General features: G+C 34.7%; 1 protein-coding gene across 5 annotated transcripts in view; it reads right to left on the minus strand.

The window, feature by feature from the left end:
* The window catches only part of KCNT2 (potassium sodium-activated channel subfamily T member 2), a 267373-nt gene that overhangs the window by 224882 nt on the left and 24782 nt on the right, over positions 1 to 17709 (minus strand). For 4 of the 5 annotated variants that reach the window (XM_036868239.1, XM_036868233.1, XM_036868249.1 and 1 more), the window contains exons 4-7: positions 16268 to 16327; positions 6611 to 6685; positions 5292 to 5375; positions 2394 to 2488 (exon numbers count right to left, since the gene is read on the minus strand). In XM_036868239.1, the coding sequence (XP_036724134.1) occupies positions 2394 to 2488; positions 5292 to 5375; positions 6611 to 6685; positions 16268 to 16327 (314 nt within the window). Of the gene's footprint in view, positions 1 to 2393; positions 2489 to 5291; positions 5376 to 6610; positions 6686 to 12061; positions 12201 to 16267; positions 16328 to 17709 lie in introns of those variants that run through there. The other variant, XM_036868258.1, reaches the window with a different exon arrangement.

The raw sequence follows: 17709 nt of genomic DNA on the forward strand, positions 1-17709 counted from the left end.
AAGTACTCAAGAAATAGATGTATAGGCAGAAAGTAAGAGCAAATAGAGAGCCCACTGTGGGTAGTTCACTGTGATGAGGATTCCTCCAGAACCAAAGTACTGGACTAAGTGTTATCATACAAAAATAATCTGTCCTTACTTTTGCATTAAAATTTCAATTACCTCTTTACCAAATTTACTTTAACAGATTCCCATAATATTTAGACTTATTCATTTTACTTTTTGTAATTTTCCAGCAACTGAGAAAGTAGCATGTGCATAGGTATATAAAAATTTTAATTTTAAATAATACTTTTCCTTAAGTAAAATGAGAAAATTCCTAAATTATCTAAATTGTGTATCTTAAAATTAAGAACTTTTTGTGACATTAGAAGAGAAGGCATTACTGTTCGTATTTCAAATTTATGCAGTTAGATATTTACTAGGTAAATAATAAAAACAACTTGTGAAGAGTTAAAAAAAAATTAAATGATAAGATGGCATTGTGTCCATTTTAAAGGGGTATTTTATATTTAAAGGCATGGAATATCCTAAAATGTTTACTTTTTAAATATAAAAGTATGCAGTAAAACATATTTTAAATCCATTTAATAGAGGAATTAATTGCATACTACTTAGGTGTAATAGTTGTTATATTGCTGTACCTACAACTATATTTACATACATATATCTATAGCTATACTTTAATCTAAAAATAGTATTGTACTAGTGATGAAGGCATTCTTCCTATTGTAGTACTTCCTAGTTAGCTTTTTCTCTTTCTCAATAGGTCAAATCCAGGTCAGAGCACAATTACACAAAATTAAGTTGAAAAACAGACATATCATTCTACCTCATTTTTTGATTTTCACATTTTTTTTTTCTCTAGTAAGGCTCTGCATGAATCCATATGGGCAGTGCATCATTTCTCATTCCAAAAGAAGAAATACTGCTGGACATCACTAATCATTAGACAAATGCAAATCAAAACTACAATGAGGTATCACCTCACACCAGTCAGAATGGCCATCATCAAAAAATCAACAAACAATAAATGCTGGAGATGGTGTGGAGAAAAGGGAACCCTCTTGCACTGTTGGTGGGAATGTAAATTGATACAGCCACTATGGAGAACAGTATGGAGGTTCCTTAAAAAACTAAAAACAGAATTACCATATGACCCAGCAATCCCACTACTGGGCATATACCCTGAGAAAACCATAATTCAAAAAGAGTCATGTACCACAATCTTCATTGCAGCTCTATTTACAATAGCCAGGACATGGAAGCAACCTAAGTGTCCATCGACAGATGAATGGATAAATAAGATGTGGCACATAGATACAATGGAATATTACTCAGCCATAAAAAGAAACGAAATTAAGTTATTTGTAGTGAGGTAGATGGACCTAGAGTCTGTCATACAGAGTGAAGTAAGTCAGAAAGAGAAAAACAAATACCGTATGCTAACACATATATATGGAATCTAAAAAAGAAAAAAAAATGGTTATGAAAAATCTAGGGGCAGGACAGGAATAAAGACGCAGACGTAGAGAATGGACTTGAGGACACAGGGAGGGGGAAGGGTAAGCTGGGACAAAGTGAGAGAGTGGCATGGACATATATACACTACCAAACGTAAAACAGATAGCTAGTGGGAAGCAGCCACATTGCACAGGGCGATCAGCTCGGTGCTTTGTGACCACCTAGAGGGGTGGGTTAGGGAGGGTGGGAGGGAGACGCAAGAGGGAGGAGCTACGGGGATATATGTATATGTATAGCTGATTCACTTTGTTATACAGCAGAAACTAACACACCATTGTAAAGCAATTATACTCCAATAAAGATGTTTAAAAAAAATAAAAATGAAAAAAAATTAAAAATTAGTTCGTAAAAAGGAATAAAAACTGTTTTCTATACTAAAGCAACGTACCAGTTGCCTCGCACTGTGGTGTCTGCCCTCGCTTTCTGCCTGGATGCCTGAGAGAACAGCGGGGGCGGAGGGGCAGGCAGACAGGGACGGGCACGGGCAGTGTTCTCAACAGCAGTTCTGCTTTGAAGATTATGGAAAGATGAGGGCACCCCCATGCCAGCAGTTTGAAGGAAAAATTCTTGTTTGACAGCTGTGGCATGCAGTACAAATCCTTGTGATCTGGTTGTTTGCAGCATTTGGAAAAACCTCAGAGCTGCAGTAAATATCAATACCAAATGATTGATGTGCTTTCTTGTTTTTTTCCTTAAGACTGAAGTAAGGATTTTACTTCTATTTCTGTAGGTGACCATTACTTTTTATAGTGAATATTTATCTATTCATTTATTGTAGTCAAATCTTAATTAAAGTGGTTTATTATATGTTTTTGTAGAACTATAATTAAAACAAAACATAATAAAAATGCTGATATGTATGATCTTACCAGGTGAAGATAAGGCATAGTAATGTAGATATTAAAATCAAAACTTGATTAAACATTGCAGACTGTGTACGCTGAATGGCTCTGTGTAGATCATTCTGAAATAATACAGAACAAGCATATTTTAAATTTTGATAGATACTATGTATTCATGAGTTTTGTTACATTTATTACTATGTATTACATTTCAACTATCTTGTGCATACTCAACACATATATTTTAAATGGATATAGCAGCATATTTTCGTTTTTGCTGTGGTCTGAATAACCTTACTGTAACATTCATATTACCAAGATAATACTATGGGAGACCACCAAAGCACCAAGTTTTAGTTTACTCGCCTTACAAACATCTGTAGAGTTGTTACACTGACTCCCCAAAAGCCCTCCACGCTGAGTATGCTCTCTTGTGGAAAATTCTAATTTTAAAAGATCAGAAAATAATATGTTCAATTAAGGGGAAAGTAATAGCTGGATCAAACTACAACCATATCTCATTCTCTGAATCAGGAAAAATAACATGAATTATGCCAGGCAATGTGTCATAAAAATAAAAAATTATATAGCCAATGAACATTTTTAGATTAATTTCATTCATATTAAGAGAAATGTGAATTCAATATATAATTTTATTTTCCAATTGAAAAACACTGAAAATAATAATACCCACTGTTATTTAATATGCAAAAAACAAGCACTCATATATAATACTACTCATGTAATTTGTTATAAATTTCTTGAAAGTAATTTGGTAATACAGGTCAAAATTCACAAGTATGCCCTTTCTACTTCACGGATTTATTCATTTAATTAGTATTTACCCCATAACATAATTTCTAAAAGCTAATCACATGAAAAATATGAGATGGAAATCGAATACTTATGTATGTTCATCTTTATTACAAAATTATAATATTTATTACGTGAAATAATGAATGTCCATTACTATTAAAGTAACTAAAAATGCAAAAGAAAAATGGTTAAATAAATTGATCAAAACTAGAGAGCAGATTTAGATGCATCCATTAAAAATGGTTTGAACAGGAATATTTAATGACATAGGAACCTGTCCACCACATACTATTATATGACAAAAAATTCAAATTATAAAATTAAACATACAATTTTGTGTGTGTGTGTGTTTTCATAGAAAATATTAGAAGAATATAAATTATTACTAGTGCTTAGTCTGTGTGGAAGGTTTGTAGTTTTGCATAATGTTTTATTTTATGGTTTCCTGTTGTATAAATTTTTTATAATAACATTTTAACAGTCTGCATATCAGGACTGCATGAGATAAATAACTTCATCAATACAAGAAAAGTCTCAATGAGCCATAGTTTATCTTTCTCTACCACACATTTAACCAGAACTATAATAAAAACAAACTAAGTTGACTAGAATTTCACCTCGCATCTCTTACTTTCTTCTAACAGAGGTGTTAATGAACAGAAAAATAAATTAAAATTTAGCAACCAGGGAGAGGAGAAGTAAAATATAGAGCTATGATGGAAAATGAATCCTAAATTAATAATGCAAAGCACTACTTCTACTCCCAACGACTGACTAATGATTCCTCTCTTGGTTAGGTTACTTTTTCCAACAGCTAATAAACGCAAATTAGCAAAGACGTTTATTTTTTCCTGGAGTATTTTTTTTCATTAGGAAATTAGGCAATCTATATTTAGTGAAATAGTATTTTTTTGGACAGTTAAGACAGCCTGATGTTTCCACAAACCATCCACAGGCTACACTATCCCTTTCTTAGCCATGAACTTTCATGAGGCTCCAGTGGTTACTTAACACAGATGTTTAGAAATATTCACCTGGTTGTGAATATTCAAATGTTATCCAGATATTCCTTTTGGCCACAACTTGTGTCATAATTTCTGTTAAAAAGCTATTTACATTGTAAAGCAATCATACTCCAATAAAGATGTTTAAAAAAAAAAAGGTTTTTTAAAGAAAAACAAGGTTGCCTCCAAACAAATTTAATTTCTGTGTGATAAAATTAATAATATTGAGCCCTTACTATGTTTATGCTAGATACAAGATTTTACACATACATATATATGCATGTATATATAAGTTCATTTAATTCTCACAGCAAGCCTGTATGTAGGTACTTTTATTCTCTTTTGAAGATGAAGACATTAGCAAAGAAGTTGAATCATTTGCTTATCTTATCAGAGCACTTAACATAGAGTGGACTCCTATTAACATCTGTAGAATAAATGACCAAACAGCAAGCTCACTCATAAGTGTCCAAGCCTATTATAGCAAATAGATTTTGGTCATAGTTATAAATCAGTCCTTCTGAACAGGGTCCGCCTTGGGCAAAATGCAACTATGGCACATCTCTGAGTTCTGCATCTCTTCCTTCCTGCTTCCCTTTCTCCCTCCTAATATCCTACTCCCAACCCAACCCAGCCTAAAAAGGTGACTTTACATGAGGGCCTTCTGGCTCCAATATAGGGTCTTACAAAACCCCACAGATTTTTATGTACTGTGAGACTACCTACAGTTAAGAACCGTTTGACAATGTTACCTCCTGAAGCTTTAAAACCAGGGGTCCCGTTATACGTCAAGAGATTGCCTTAGAAGGGAAGGCTGTTTGTCTTCAGGAAATTGGCTAATTAGTTGGACCAGTCCGAACAGCAGTTAGTTTTGATTTGGTGATATTTGGAATATCTGAACTATTTTTGTTCACCAGTTCATAGCGCCTTATGAAGGAAGGGACTTGGCAATATGGGCATTTTATGACTTTTCATTCTGATTAGGATATAAGCAGACTTGGGATCTATTAGCTTAGACATTTATGCAACACGTCACTTTAATGAGGTAAGAAATAATGGAGTGTTGAAAAATATTTTTGTCTTTGCACTTGTCTTTTATACTTACAATCATATTTTCCAAGGCATGTTTGGCAAGCCAACAGTTTAGAAAGACTGGGACAAATAGATTTCTTAAGGAAGGCCAGAATATCTGGAAAACAAATCAAAACTAAACTTTTATCTCAAAGCAAGAAATCGATATGATTGAGAAGAAATGTGAAACCGAAATAAGTTATTAAAAACAATAGAATGATCTAAAACATGTGGCAAATACTTTAAACTCATATGACTATTGAAATGCAAGGAGCAGACAGGATCTTTTCATTCATTCTCTAAGTCTTACTTAAGGAAAAATTCTTAGGAAAATTATTGTAGAAGCAGAATGAAAATAATCAGCTCTCACAGGATGTCAGCTATAACTGTGCTAATTCGATCACTAAATCTTTTAGCATGACAGTTTATGATAGACATCACCTCTTTCTTTCCTGCAACTGAAAGTAAAAAGTAGATGTAAGGAGACAGAGCTTTAGTTTTTCATAGCATTACCACTTAGCCTCTGAAGATTCAAACATTCTTAGTGACACTGGGGAACTGTACTCCATTGGAATTATATTTAATTAGCCAGTCATTCAATCTGGGGCCAGTTGCTCCTCTAGATAAATCACTCAAATTAAAACAATTGTCAGAACTGAGCAACAGCTTCAGATCGTATGGACTTATTTTCATAATTTTCCAAATAAAATTCAAACAAATAAGGTGTTAGAAAGCATATTACCAGTACAGATATTACTGTAACTTTATCAAATAGAGATTAAGACCTAATTTTGCAATGGGAAAGTGCTAGTTACATATTCTGTAGTTAAACAGGATCACTGTGGAATTGGTCCTCCACAGACTTTGATAAAGAAGCAAATTACTGGTTGTCTGGCTGATGGCAACTTCCTTAGTAAAAAGAGAACTGGACTTTGGAAATCCTGTGGTTAAGCTCGAGATAAACATATTCTTAGCATGAGAAACTTTCATAAATACTTGGTTTTACTCGGTTTCTATTTTTTTTTTAATTCCACAATATACACAAGAAATGGAGTGATTAATTCCTGCTCTGTTTAGACAATACTGACACTTGTTAACATGGCACCTCTAGAGCATATATTTCTAAAAAGTATTTCATTTTGCTATTGTACTAAATCTCATTAATTTTCACTTAATTTCACAACCCAGTTATCCAACTGATTTTACTATTTATTTTTTAATACCATGATTTAAAACAATAACAAAGTCTAAATTCATTCATCTGAGCTAATATGTTATCTATTACTATTTAGATTTAAAGACTTTATGTCTAATAAAAAACTTATTTCTTTTAAAGATTCTTTTAGGACTTACTGAGATAATGAAGGGAACCGCATTAATTATTTCCAAGATGAAGGGTATTCGTAAAATCTGTTCCCAGATGTTTCCCTTCCAAGAAAGAATGAGTAAAAATGAAAGTCAATTATAACTGAATCCCATTAAAGGGGGAAAAAGACAGCATCAGAATTTCTCTAGCAATAAGGATGCTTACATTAACAGAATACCAAATCATTATTTAGAAATGTAGCAATGACTTTTAGAGATTATTTTGCTGAATGTAATTGTGCCCTCTCAATTTTGTAGTCAGTTTAAGAAGTAAAACAAATGTTTGTAGTAATCCTTGAATATTGCACATAACACATTTTAATCATATCATATTTCATGGAAGAAAACTTACTAGTAAAAATAAAACACATTAAAAAACCTTACAGAATCAATGAAAAAGCGACTCAGTCTTAATTTTTTTACTATAATAATTACATTCACAAACTTTAAAGTATATCAAATAGTTCGCAAATACAAACATATAACAATGTTCCTTGGAATTAACATTGTTTTTAGATTAATAAAATTTAAAGGGAGGATTTTCTCAATCTTCTGGATTCTAATCTTCCAACCCACATAGTGCAACAATATTAATCAGGCCTGGCTACCTAATTTGTGGGGCTAAGGGCAACATGAAAATACAGGGCCTCTTATTAACAAATTATGAATAATTTCAAGAAGGTGACATCAGAGAATTAAAACAAGCACAGGCCCTTCTAATTGTGCAGCTCTGGGACACTGCACTGACTAACAGGTCATTCCTGAAACTTTCTTGAACGGTGTCTAGCAAAAAAGAACTCAGAACTTCCTAAAGCAGTTTATTCATCTATGAAAAAAAGAACTACCCATTAGTAAGGCAATTTGAAATCTGACTCCTTGTAATGTCTAATTATTTTATGACACTGGCTATAATATTGGGATTCTTTATTTTTCTTGTGGTCCCAGAGCCTTAAAACATTACAATGATGTAAAACACCTCCACTTCACAAGGCAAGTTCTGGATCAGCAATCGTCTGTGTGCTAAAGAGGTTTTGTTATCATTGGTTCATCACCCATCTGCAAGCTGTATAAAGAGTGGTGGAGGGAGCTGGTGGAAGAAACAGAAGCAATGAGACCTCCTCTGTGTAGAGACACAAGGGTGCTGTGGTACTTCCCTCACCACAGCCAGCTCAGTGAGGAGAGCTCGGGTGAACCACTCAGACAGCTGGCTCAGACATGGGGGCCGCATTTGGCGAATGCGTAAAACATCATCAAAAAACGGCAGAGCAAAGAGAAAGAAGGTTAAGATGAGAACAGGCCACACTTATGCCAATCCTAAGAGGTACTTATTTTCTGGGGATGAGATATAGACCCTAAAGAATGAAACTTATGATCATTCTAAGTTCACACTCAGGAGGGCTGTGTCCCTACAGGGACATGGAACCGTGACAGATGGTGGCCCTCAGGACCCCAGGGCCTGGGTCAGAGCCCTAGTGGCCAGCCCGAGGCTTGAGGCATCAAGGAGCTTTGGCCAAAGGCCTCGGGAGAACCACATAAGCCCCGTTTGGACCTGCCACCAGAGCAACCCAACCGCAGACTGTTCTTGTGCCAGTCAGGCAACTTCATCCCAGAAGCTGACCTCACTTCTCCCCGTGCCTCCTCAGCCCTGAGGGACCAAAATCAGCTGGTGTCAAATAAGGGAGGAGGGGGAAAGAGGAGATGGCCCCCAAGATGATCCCCTGCCCCATGTGGTTCCAGGCCAAGAAAAAGCTAGAACTGGATAAGAATTTTAAATTTTTACATACTGATCATAATTTCTTAAGTACTAAACTGAGATTTGCATTGGGATTGAAAAGTGTAAAAAAGCTAAGATACCTGCCCAAGATTTCATCTGATGAGTATGGCTCGTAAGGACAATGACTGAATTTGAAGGAGAGAGGTAGGAAAACTAAAGCCTTTTCCTACTTGCACTGAGTCAGGCCTACCTATTCAACAAACCATTTATAATTGATTTGAATTATGTGAAGCTCCTATCTTTTATTGTGCATGTTAACATCACCATTTTTTTCATCAGTTTTTTCCATGACTCAGTTTCCAGAATGCTTAACACTTGGCTTACTCTTTCCCTACTGTGTTTTTACTTGTCATTGTACATCGTTCCTTGATGTCAATGATTCTGTACAGGAAAAGAGACTGATGTGACCAGAAGAAGACGGCAGGGTGGAGTTGGGGTGGGGGGGTATGGGTACAGTTACCACTGGTCATACGGCAGGATCTTTCTACGAATACACAGCAAGATTAGCTTTAGTTTTCGTAGCTGTGGCACACTGGAAAGTTTAGTTCATAGTAAACCAAAAGCCTTTCTATCTCTAATGTCCCTCCTCATTTCCATTTATAACACACCAATTTGATTTTTATGATTTTTTCTCAAACCAGTAAAAGAGTCTCATGACTGGTATGTGACTTGGTTGGGTTCACTTCTGATTTATCTTCCATATTAAAGCCAGAGAATTCTTTCTAAAATGCCAAATTTCCATTGCCATCATATTAACATCCAAACTCCTCATTACATCATATGAAGCTTCATAATTTGGACTCTGGCTACTGGTTTGGTTTGTACCTACTATATTCCTAGCCCACCTTGAATTTAGCTACAGATTCATCACATGTAGAACTGATTTTGATGCAGTTCTCTGAACACACTAGGCTATTTCATACTTTTACAACTTTGCTCACACACTTCTCCCTCTGCTTGGAATGTCTCAGTCCCCATACCTTCACCACTAACTACCTGGATACATGTTTGTAACATTTTATAAAACTTATTTGTTTATATGACATTTGGACTCAATAAGCATGTTAATGAATAAATGAAACTTTCAAATATTTTATACATATTCTTCCCTTCTTGGTATAATTAATTTTTGAACTTAAACATTTATATTTCTTTCTACTGAATCCAAATGGAAACCCCTGAGAAGAATATTATTGTTTAAAGCCTTCCTGGTGCAATTATAAATAAGTTGTTAAACTTATGGCCACAAAGCTCGACAGAAATTTTCTGGAAGAAAGAATTTCAAGAGTACTTGGCTGTATACCCAACTTAGGTAATCTCATCTATGTGTCAACTTCAACATATCATCAATAATAAACCAATGTTGTATCTCTAGCTCAGATCAATATTCTATCTGAGAATCTCTTTCAGATCTCCACTGCCTAATCCACTGCTTCACACAGATGCCTCAATGGCACCTTGTGGGTAATATGTCTAAAAGTAAAATTTAAACAACAATGAAAACACGACAATCCAAATCCTATGGGATGCAGAAAAAGCACTTCTAAGAGGGAAGTTTATAGCAATACAATCCTACCTCAAGAAACAAGAAAAATCTCAAATAAACAATCTATCCTTATACCTAAAGCAACTAGAGAAAGAAGAACAAACAAAACCCAAAGATAGTAGAAGGAAAGAAATCATAAAGATCGAAATAAAGGAAATAGAGACGAAGAAAACAATAGCAAAGATCAGTGAAACTAAAAGCTGGTTCTTCAAGAAGATAAATGCAATTGATAAACCTTTAGCCAGACTCATCAAAAAAAAAGGGAGAGGATTCAAATCAATAAAATTAGAAATGAAAAAAGAGAAGTTACAACAGACACCACAGAAACACAAAGGATCATAAGAGACTAACAAGCAACTCTATGCCAATAAAATAGACTACCTAAAAGTAAAATTTATGATGTTTGCCCTGACTGGTTCTCCAGTAACAGAAACCAAAAATTCTGGAGAAACTCTTTACACCTTCCTTTCACATGCTAAACAAGAATAATTCATCAATAAGACTTCCTGATTCATATATGGATCTTGAGTCCTCTGGTTCTCATTCTAACGCTAATCTCACTCCAGCCTCCTAACCGGTCTCCTCCCCTTCCTTCTTGCCCCATTCCCATTCACCTCCCACAATGTTACCAGGAATACGTTTCTAAGGCACATCTCATGTGCCAATCCCTACCCCTCACCCCACGCCACCCCCACTCACTTTGAAACTCTTGAACAATTCAGACACTTGCACAGCGAAACACAGATTCTATTACAACCTACAAGGCAACATATCATTTAGCTCTCCTTGACCTCTCCACCCGAATTTTAAAGATCATTCTTTCCAAAGACCTTCCACTCCTTATATATGCCAGGGCCTTGGCACGTGCTTTTTAAGAGACTTGGAGAATCTCCACCTTCCTTTCCAATTTCCCTTTGTCTAGTTAATTCGCACACATCTTTCAGCTCTTAACTCAAAATCTTTTGAGTGTTTTGAGGCTTTCCTTGCCCCCTCATTGCACACACACCAGACAAGATCAGATTCCCACACTAGGTTTTTCGATCTTCATCAACATCCTTCTCATTCCTTTTTGCAGTTTGTTTTTATATATTTAATCAACACTTGATTTTAATGTCATGAGGTCCAGGTGAGAGCATCTGTTTAGTTCAGGATTCTTTGCACAGTCCTTGACAGTCTGAAGCTCCTCAATAAAAACTAGAACTGCATTATGTCAAACACGCTCCCGTTGATTCATAGCTAATGTGTGTGTATGTTTGTGTATGTGTGTGTTGTAGCAAATAAGGAATTTCCCCCTGAGGACTAATTTTCGCAATCTAAAATTATACAGGGAGGCAATGTACTCATTGCTAAAAATAAGCGAATACATTTCGATTATATTCATTAGGTTTAATTCTAAGATCTCAGGTTGTCTGCTGAACGTTCATAAATTATCTCCCCTAAAATGAGCTGATGAAAAATAGATAGAAAAATTATCTAAAAGTTGCATTGGCTATTAGAGAGTCCCCATGGGCCTGCGTCATATAAATCCACATGATAAAAGTAATTATAGTGAAAAAAGAAAGCCTAAATCCGGAGAATGCCGCTACATAGAGAAGCATGAAATAAGATCCAAAAGGCAGGCACATGCCTTTCAAAATTAAGTTAAATACCTGTTTCACTTAATCTTATTTTCCTGAACGAGATGAAAGGCATTAGTCTTCTTCCAAAAGGTAACCTAAAGAAAAAAAAAGTTTCTAAAAAGTAGTTTTTTCTGTTCTAAGCGTGTAGAGCTCTCTGTGTTCCTCTTCTTATTGACAGAATTCAGTAAAATATAAATAAAGCCTAATCTAACCATTCTATAACATTTGGTATGGATGTAACTTTCCTTAACCAATAAAAATGCAGGACAATAGGTGATTTTCTAAGATGTATCAGGCTTTTATTTTTATCATAAAAGAAATTGCAAGTTTGGAACTATTACCTAGGTAACTCTAAAAAGCACTTTAAAAATTATAAGACTTATGGTAATTTAGTTGTTGTTAGCCCAGGTTGGAACATGGGACTTTTAAAAAGCATTTTCTTCTATAATATTAAGAATACCTATATTTAAAATATTTAACCAAAAAGACTAATAACTTACTTTCCTTCAGTGAGTTTAAATTGTGGAGTAACCCTATGGCAGTCTTTTGTATTTCTGAATGTAAACTCAACAACATTCAGATTTACCATTTCCATGGCATGGTAAGTAGAATCACCAGGATCTAGGCGTCCTAGTCCAAATCCTTTGTTCTTTCCAGAAATAAGCCCATCATGATGTTAACATTTCAAAACTGTTGCTTTTTATAAAGCGATTACTGTATAGAAAAAAGAATTGTAGATTTAACCAAAGCCTTCTAGGTGTGCTGAACTTCTGTTTTCAGAGATTTGGAAATTACGCCAGGGTGTGTTTTTGTTTCCTTTTGAGTTAATGAATGTGTGTGTATAAATAGAGTTCTATTTTGAAAGCAGCTGATAAAGACATAGAGGGTATCCATCTGACAGAAGAATAAGAACTTCCCTCTTGGGCAATCCCTGCGACTCTTTTGACAAATAGCGATAAATAAACATGAACTGAATGATGATTTAACTTCAGACCTGCAATTCTGTATGACAGAGGACAAAATAAGTGGATATCAGGGATTTGTAAGTTATTATCTGCTAACCTCAACATACACTTTTAAGAGTTTTTGCTCATTTTGCTTTTATTCATTAATCTTTTGATTTTAAAAACACTATAGTCTCCATGATAGTTTAAACTTTTTTAATTGTTAAGAATTAAGTCATGCTTATTTTAGAAAGTCTAATTTTAAGAACTATAAAGTACTTACAAATAAAGTATTAAATTTATTTTTAAATATCACATATAGACATATATGTTGTATGTGTAAATATATACATTATCTGTATATATATGCAGATGTAAACAAATATGAGAAAATTGTATGTTGATTTGCTATTGATATTTCAGAACTAGAAATATCAAAGAGCAATATTAGAAATGGATTTCATTACTAATACAATATCCATTACTGCATACCTGTCTATAATTTTTCTTAAAAGTCTAATTTGAGAGAAGGACCTCATTTGAAGTTCTGCTGTATGGATTTGCCTTATATATATGCCATAAATAGTTATCAATTATTTAATTTTTTCATTCCAAAAAATGTATCCAACAGTTTATTGAAAAGGTCAGAAGAGTTCATGAGTTTGACTGAATATATGAAAGGAAAAGAAGGTAATTAACAGCAACCTATCCTTCCAATGTCACCTAACTTCTTTTTATCTTTTGTGTTGTAACACACAGTACTCATTTACCATGAACCTCTCCTCCATCTAGACATTAATGTTTATGAAGGTCAGAATGAAAATATTATATGTCATCTAGCTCTACCTGCTAGGTCTTTGCTCTCATTTTATAAATGGCAGGAATTAATTGATTACAAATGTCAGCACCATATAATTACAATGGAAAATTATAATTCCATCTTGAATCTCTTCGTGCTTTTTAAATGACTATTATTAGCAAAGCACCAAAGTTAATTTCATATTACTTTTTAGTTAGAATTTGGAGCACATACATTCACCAATGCAGATTAATATTTTGGCCGGTTTATGCATTTGTACATAGTCTTGTACTAGCGGAAGAGATTTCATTAAATTACAAAAAAACACCCACATGCTTAATTTTTTAGTATGTCACTTTTTGCATATCATATTCAACATTTATCACATACTTGAATACTAAAGACCTTAGAAGATAACATCTTGGCTGTTAATTTACTTGATTTTTATTTTATTCTTCTAGGTATCCAAAATCCAGATTTGTCAATCAGTACATATTTATAGAGCACCTATTCTGACAAGAAGATATACTAATAAGCCATTAAAAGATCCCTCCTCAACATCTCATTCTATACTGTCCATCACCAAGCTAGTACTTTCTAAGTAATTTAGGATTAAGTGACCAGCTATGTGCAAGATCTTTCAGCTTCCTCCTCTAATTTCAAAATATTCCTTCAGGCACCATTTTCCGTCTCCTGTGCTCTCAGAAAAGAACAGAATGTATCCAAAGCTAATTAGTAGTCCTCAACTTCCTGTTCTAGCTTATTCTTACCTTTTATAAACCTTGCTTCATCCGTCATTTTTTCCTGTCCCCTCTACTTGCTCTCTTTAAAAGATGCAGATTTTTATCATCGTGAGGCAATCTTCCACCTCATTATATTGCCTCTAGGGAGCTCCTGTACCAGTCAATCAACATTCTTCATTTGACAATTTTACTCTTAATTGTACTCCATTGAAATTGGGCTCTTAAGGGTGAATAACAAATGATCTCCCAAATTGTAAAGCCAAAGGCCTTTCTCAAGCTTCTTAATAAACTTTCCAAGGTCCCCATGCTTTCATTTAACACTTTTCTTCCCTAGACATTTCTAACATCCTATTTTTCTCATAAATATTAAATCAATCCATTTGTATTTTTTTTGGAAGGCACTCACTCTTTTCTTTCTACACTTTCTAATTCATCAATCTCACCTTATTAGACATTGGCCTTATGTTCTTTAGGCGGAGTTAATGAGAATTTTAAAAAGGAAGCCAGCGGATAAGGTGAGAGAGTTTGTAAAGACTTCTTGCCCTAAGTTTAGGATTAAAAAGTAGTCTAGGGAGTGTTATCTTCAAAACCTTACATTATGAAGTGAGAAAGAAATTTATATGGTAGATAAGAATCCCCCCAAAATAGAACCTTGAGTGCACTTGTTGACATCGTACAGGCAGAAACTGCGAACTGGAAATCCATGATGACTATGACAAGCATTCTGATGACTTTCCACGCTTCTCACCTATTCCTCTGTCTGCGCTCATTGCTCGGTTCTTCCGATGGCCACACTATAAGCATCTTCATTAACGTGGGCCTTCTCTTCTCCACTGGTTACTATCCCATCCTTAATGGACTTGCATGCTTCCTTCATCATCTCTATGGAAATGACTGCCAGTTCTTAATAAATCTCTCCTGCAAGTCCCAGATCCTCCTTTTCAATTGCCTGCATGTCACAGCTATTTGTCCAAAAATACCTCAGATTCATCATTTCCAAAACCATTTTCATTATTCCACCTATCTCGACCCCAGTCTGATTTTTTTCTTGATGTAACTTTTCTTGGTTTTACTGCCTTGTTCCCAGTCATTTGGATTTAGGAAATCTTAAAATGATTTTTGACATTTTCTTCTCCTCATCTATTTCAACTAATCAGTTGATGATTTCTTTAGTTTCTACTTTCATGACTTTTCTTGCATTGAATGTATTCCTTTTACCCAGCCAAAGCTCACTCGAAGTTTTCCTTTCATACTGCAAATGCGTCTTAACTGAGCATGTGGTTTTCAGTGCCATGTCTCTTTGACCTGTGCTGCACAGATGTTCTGAACTAATACTCCTAAAACTTAGTTACAATTATAGAACTCTCATGTTCAACATCCTGCATCAACTCCTCACTGTAAGTTGCCGTACAAGGCCCTCACTATATTGTCCCATCTTTTTCCACCAATATTTTCCCACATATGCCATACTCTGCCCAAGCCTAAATACTTATTCAGTCTTCCAATTTTATATGCACATTCCTTCTTTTATGCCTTTGCTGATTCTATAAATCCCTGTTGCCTTTTCATCTTTCTTTAGTGAAGTTACTGATTCAAGGATTCTGCTTAAATCAGTCTTTTCACCCCATACGACCTCTCTCTATGAAGCCCCACAGGACTTTATTTGCACCTCATAGGAAGTACCTATTATTCAGCCTCGTATTATTGTTGTCTATATAATTTTCTCCTGCCCACCCCCCTTTCTAGATCGTAAATTCATTGAGAAAAAAACATGCACAGTGTGGTGCTCTTCATCAAATAAGAACTTAATAAACATTTGTTAAATTCGGTTAGCCAAGCAAACCTTCGCCAAAAATGAAGGGAATTCATGAAAATAATTCCTAACAGACATGTTTTTCTCCCTCAGTGTTTCCTGTACAGATCAGGAGAAGAGGTGGAGAACAATAAAAAGCCAAACCATTCCATTTGCTTGTCTCATATGAGCATGCACGTAATGGGCAAATTAGCCCATGGGAATTAGTGAAGTATGTTTAAGCCACCAAGGAAAACATTACCATGTTACCACAGCTTTTTATCACATACTGGAGAGGTTCAAAAGAGTTAAAGGGGTTTAAGAAGAGCTTGCTTTATCCCCAGAGTACGAATTATAAATAGAGCAATACTGGGTCAATGCTAGTAATGTGTTCTACCAGCAGAAAACTTCTAATTAAAATAACTTACCTTATAACTGAGATAACCAAGTAGTATTGTTTCAAAGAGACTTATCAATGCCACTGAAACCTAAAATATAAATTATACCTTAATGAGAAAATACAACAAAATCAAAATATATATTCTGATTACAATACTTTTAACTTTATATATATGTGCATATATGCATATATATTTATATATATATATATATGATATAGGAGGTGCTATGTGGCACTTTAATTTCTATATACAGGTGGTAGGCAGCAGGCTGTCCCAGTCACTACAGCTTAGTTTTTACCATTTCTAATACTCCTCAATAAGTCTTTTTTAAGTTTATTACCACAAATGTAAATGTGGGATTAGAACAGTCAGACGGCTGGAATCTTCACCATATGTAAAGAATAGGTTTTGTTTGTGTGTGTATTCTTAATACACACAATCACACACAACTGTCCCACCACAAATAATGCTCTCCCCCAGCCACACCACCACCATCTCAGTACACCCAGCAAAAATGGCAGTTCCCTTCAGAAAATAAAAGAATACAAGCTTGGAGTTGAAGGATACTTTCCATCCTATCACCCACCTCAAACAAAATGAAACATCCTCAAACACTAAACAAAGTAGTCCATGTCAGCACTTCAAGATACTTTCAGATTTTATTTGAATGGACTTCACAGCCAATTCTCCTTCTGCCATTGGGCATGGGCATCCTGCAGCCCCCTAGACAAGCTTCCACTTTTCTCTCTATTCTCTACTCTGTATACAGTTTCCTCTGCTCAGCTACCAAAGAGCTATGATTGCAACAGAAAAAGTAACCAGTAAAGACATCCAAATTATTTTGTGTTAAAGACCCTAAGCACTTCAGGAGACAGGAATATAATCAAAATAAGCAAGCATCAACATGAAATAACTGAGATAACAAATATATTTGTTCATAGATTTGTGAGGGTGAAGTCAATCTGCATGAGAAAGGCAGATACCCTAGAGTTTTAGATTCTGCCTCTTGTTGGAATGAAAACTTTGATTTAGGTGAATATTAAAATATAAGGACAATTTAAAAACATATGAATGCATGACAATCTAAGTAAAATAAGTCCAGAAGTACATACAGTAGACAGACATTAAAATAGAAATTTTTCACTTTTTCAATTTTCTCCACAAATTCTCTAAATCATAATCTCTTACTTTTCTAGAGGTACACATTGTTAGATGATCTCGAGACCATTTTTAGCATGAATTACCCAAAATCCTATGTGAAAATGAGTGTTTTTATTGTTTTAGAATATCACTAACAGATAAAAGCAATTTGAACAGATCAAAATATATTTCAAGGCCATATATAACTATTCATAAAAATATTAACTTACTTTACAAGTGTGTACGGCACTGCAATGAAAGTCAGTATCAAAAAACCGAAAACACAACTTGACTTCAATAAAATACAAAATATGCAGACACAGTAAAAA

Source organism: Balaenoptera musculus, chromosome 1 (genome assembly GCF_009873245.2).
Source record: "Balaenoptera musculus isolate JJ_BM4_2016_0621 chromosome 1, mBalMus1.pri.v3, whole genome shotgun sequence".
NCBI classification, from domain to species: Eukaryota; Metazoa; Chordata; class Mammalia; order Artiodactyla; family Balaenopteridae; genus Balaenoptera; species Balaenoptera musculus.